Below are 4,171 nucleotides of genomic sequence, written 5' to 3' on the forward strand. Positions count from 1 at the left end.
TTTTATTTATTTATTTATTTTATTAAGACAGAGTCTTGCTGTTCTGCCCAGGCTGGGGGTACAGTGGCAGAGTCTCAGATCACTGTAACTTCTGCTTCCCAGACACAAGCCATCCTTCCACCTCAGCCTGCAGAGCAGCTGGGACTACAGGTGTGCGTCATCACATCCATCTATTTTTTGTATTTTTTTGGAGAGACAGGATCTCACTATGTAGCCCAGGCTGGTCAGCAACTCCAGGGCTTAAGTGATTGTTCTGCCTTGGCTTGCCAAAGTGTTGGAATTACAGCTGTGAGCCTCCATGTGTGGCCCCTCATTACTCTTTTGAAAGTGAACATAATGGTGTCTAATTAAAAATACCCCTTTAGTCTCTCCCAGCCAAGTTCACTGTGGGAACTGAGACTGTAGGCTGTTTGGGGCCACAGGAGACTCCCATTACCATTGTTTTATTGTTTTATTTTGTTTTATTTTTTTTTGAGACTGAGTCTCGCTCTATTGCCCAGGCTGGAGTGCAGTGGCACTGTCTCAGCTCACTGCAACCTCCGCCTCCTGGGTTCAAGTGATTCTTGTGCCTCAGCCTCCCGAGTAGCTGGAGTTACAGGCACCTGCCACCATGCCAGGCTACTTTTTGTATTTTTAGTAAAGACTGGGTTTCACCTTGTTGGCCAGGCTGGTCTCTAACTCCTGACATCAAGTGAGCCGCCCACCTTGGCCTCCAAAGTGCTGGGACTACAGTTGTGAGCCACCAAGCCCAGCCACATGACCATTGTTTTAGATCCTTAAATTGAGAAGACATTTTTTCTCAAAAAAGGAGCTGAGCTTTGAAGATTCTTGGTAACACTTCCCAGAGCTAATAGAGTTGGGTGGAGCAATTAATGAAAATTCATGGAGTAGGAGTGATCTTGCCCATTCCTTGGAGGTTGGGAGACACTCTTCTTGGTACCAGAAGGGCAGAACTATGTCTCTGTGGCCAATTATTGCAGAGTCGAATTGGGGTAAACTAAGGACTCTTTCACACCTGCCAGAGTAGTGACTTTTGGCCCACGAGAAGTCAGGGTGTGAGAGGACTGGCCTGATAAGTTTGTCTTTTCTCTGGATTTGTTTTCTTGCAGATTTATCAGGATGAGCCTACAGGCCCCACGCAGACTCCTGGAGCTGGCAGGGCAGAGCCTGCTGAGGGACCAGGCCTTGGCCATCTCCGTCCTGGATGAGCTGCCCAGGGAGCTCTTCCCCCCACTGTTCGTGGAGGCCTTCACTAGCAGACGCTGCGAGGTTCTGAGGGTGATGGTGCAGGCCTGGCCCTTCCCCTGCCTCCCTCTGGGGTCCCTGATGAAGACGCCTGATCTGGAGATCTTACATTATGTAGTGGATGGGATTGATTGCCTGCTTGCCCAAAAGGTTCGCCCCAGGTGAGGTGACCCAGGTGGGGAGGGCCCAGGTGTCCAGGGACTAAACAGCTGGGTCAGACAAATTGGGAACCCGGGGTGGCCCAGGCGCTTCTGATGGTGCCAGTGAGAAAGCTGGGAAAGTTCTTGGCTATTGCCCAGCTCCTCTGGGAAAGGACTGCTCACCATACAGGGTCCACTGGGGAAACAGGAACCTGCCTGCTCCCAGTGGAAGGTAAAGGCACTAGAAGTGGGTACCAGGCAGAATCCAAGGGGGAAAGGGATGGAGAAGAGACAGAAGGAGGGACACTGAGTATAAAAGCAGCTGAAGTCCTTGATATGGAGTGAAAGCCCGGGTCAGGGGTGGGTCCTTGCCTACGTTCTGAGCTTTTCCCCTATGTTACTCACAGGAGGTGGAAACTTCAAGTGCTGGAATTGCGGGATGTTGATGAGAATTTTTGGACCATATGGTCTGGAGCCAGGCCCCTGTCCTGCTCCCCAGAGGCCATGAGTAAGAAGCAGACAGTGGAGGACTGTCCAAGGACAGGAGAGAAGCAGCCCTTGAAGGTGTTCATGGATGTTTGCCTCAAGGAAAAATTCATGGATGAAGATCTGAGCTTCTTCTCTGGGTGGGTCCAGCACAGAAGAGGTTCAGTACACCTGTGCTGTACTAAGGTGGTGAATTATTCAATGAGCATTCTAAATTTCAGAAACATATTGGAAACAGTATACCCAGACAGTATCCAAGTGTTGGAAATTTGGAACGTGTGCTGGCCGTGTATGATAGTAGACTTTAGCCGTTACCTGAGCCAGATGAGGAATCTTCGCAAACTCTTCATCTCCGATGGCTGTCGTTACCTGCTAAGCTCTGACAGCCAAGAACGGTTAGTTGCTGAATTCAGCTCTGTGTTCCTCAGGCTGGAGTACCTCCAGATGCTTTATATAAGAAGGGTCGGCTTCTTCAGAGGCTACCTGGACCAGCTGATCAGGTGAGGAAGGATGGTGAGCTTTCTCTGGGGGCCATAACACAGCCTTTTTTTGTTACAATAAACACCAATCAGCATCTACTGTGTGCCAGCCACTGGAGATGTCTAGGGAAGGGGACACTAGAATGCATTGTCCTGTTTGGTGCTCTATATCCTGAAGTGGGTATCACAGGATCGCTCCAGTAAGGGCAGAGGGATGACCTGGGGTAGAAGCTACAGAGAGGGACATCGTGTAGGGAGCTGGTTAGTGGAGGGTTCAGCTCTAGTGAGGGTGAATTCCTTTTAGGAATTCCTTGTTAGGAAGTGTGTTTAAAGTTAATATGATAAATATGAATAGCTTTTGTGAATTCCTTGTTAGGAAGTGTGTTTAAAGTTAATATGATCAAAAAGAGGCAACAGAGGGGAGGGTGTAAAAGAAGAGAAAGTGCACCAAACCTGTGCGTTTCACAGAGGAAGCTCTGTCCTCACAGCTTAGTGAACATGAATGATCCCCTCTCTGATTCCCTGTCTGTAAAAGGTTGTTTTGAACTCCAGGAAAGGTAATTGACATGGGAAATGCGTGCTTCTGGGATGGAGGTGAGGGAGTAGGCACGAGAGTGGTACAAAGTGACAGGTGGTTTGCAGATGTGGCCATGTCAGGGAGCCTCTGAAAGCAGGTAGCCCTAGCTGATGTCCCTAGACCTTGCTCAGGTCAGTTCTTCGGGCATCTCTTCCACTGGGCTCCTGTGGCCCCGAGATGAAGCTTTCTGCTGGAAGATGAAGAAAAGAGGCTTTAGAGATTTTATGGCCTTGAACCAATCACACCAGTGATGGTGAAAAGACTGAGCCTAAAATGGGACTGCCTCTGAATGATCCAAGTCCTCATCAGGCAGCACCTTGCAGGAGGACCATGATTAGATGATGAGAACAAACTTGTGTTTGGGCAAAACAGGCTCTTCCCTTGACGTTATTTTCTACCACCGTCCTCTAACTGGTGCCATTGCCCAGTACTAACTTCTTGCTCTCCCCAGGTGCCTCAGGAGCCCGTTGGAGACATTGGCATTAACTTATGGCTTCCTAGAAGAAGAGGACTTGAAATGGCTGCCCTGGTACCCAAGTCTCAGTCAACTGAAGCAGCTGAATCTGAGTCATGGTGCACTGCGCTTCATCCGTCTTGAGCCCCTCCGAGCTCTGCTAGAGAAAGTTGCTGCCACTCTTCAGACCCTCTTCTTAGTGGACTGTGGGATTGGGTACTCCAAACTCAGGGTCATCCTGCCTGCCCTGAGCCGCTGCTCCAACCTCACCACTTTCTGCTTTCACGGCAATGACACGTCCATGGATGCTCTGAAGGACCTGCTGCGCCATACAGGCAGGCTGAGCAATTTGAGCCTGGAAACATATCCTGCCCCTCGGGAGAGTCTTGACAACAGGGGTCGTGTCATTTTGGAGCTCCTCACCCCACTTCAGGCTGAGCTGATGCGTATACTGAGGGAAGTAAGGGAGCCCAAAAGGATCTTCTTTGGTCCCGTCTCCTGCCCTTGCTGTGGCACGTCGCCCATTGAGCAACTGGAGTTCAATTTTTGCTTGTGGGGAAGGCCTGCCTAGTGGGGTGGAGGTATAAAAAGCTTTTTCTCCAGGCACTTGGAAACTAAAATCTGGGACATAGATGTCTTTTATTTTTCTTTTTCCTTATTTTACAATTTTACAGTTTTTATTTAAAAATTTGAGACGGGGTTTCCCTATGTTGTCCAGGCTGGTCTCAAACTCTTACGCTTAAGGGAGCCCCCTGCTTGGTCTCCCAAGATTCTGGGATTACAGGCATAA

The 4,171-nt window shown here is 49.4% G+C and overlaps 1 protein-coding gene across 1 annotated transcript; it reads left to right on the top strand.

Moving 5' to 3' along the window:
• The first annotated feature begins 970 nt into the window (after positions 1–970).
• Positions 971–3,952, top strand: LOC746704 (PRAME family member 18). The gene is made up of 3 exons (XM_024353629.2): positions 971–1,406; positions 1,793–2,371; positions 3,379–3,952. The coding sequence occupies exons 1-3, from the start codon at positions 1,120–1,122 to the stop codon at positions 3,950–3,952; spliced, it is 1,440 nt and encodes a 479-aa protein (XP_024209397.1). The 5' UTR covers positions 971–1,119.
• The last annotated feature ends 219 nt before the right edge of the window (positions 3,953–4,171 follow it).

The sequence above is a fragment of the Pan troglodytes genome, chromosome 1, assembly GCF_028858775.2.
Source record: "Pan troglodytes isolate AG18354 chromosome 1, NHGRI_mPanTro3-v2.0_pri, whole genome shotgun sequence".
NCBI lineage: Eukaryota > Metazoa > Chordata > Mammalia > Primates > Hominidae > Pan > Pan troglodytes.

What these genes read in the sequence shown, in the direction of transcription:
- LOC746704 (XM_024353629.2), top strand. Translation starts at nt 1,120, where the DNA reads ATGAGCCTACAGGCCCCACGCAGACTCCTGGAGCTGGCAGGGCAGAGC. An exon ending in GCCCAAAAGGTTCGCCCCAG is followed by an intron (nt 1,407 to 1,792) that starts GTGAGGTGACCC and finishes TGTTACTCACAG; the next exon opens with GAGGTGGAAACTTCAAGTGC. An exon ending in TACCTGGACCAGCTGATCAG is followed by an intron (nt 2,372 to 3,378) that starts GTGAGGAAGGAT and finishes TGCTCTCCCCAG; the next exon opens with GTGCCTCAGGAGCCCGTTGG.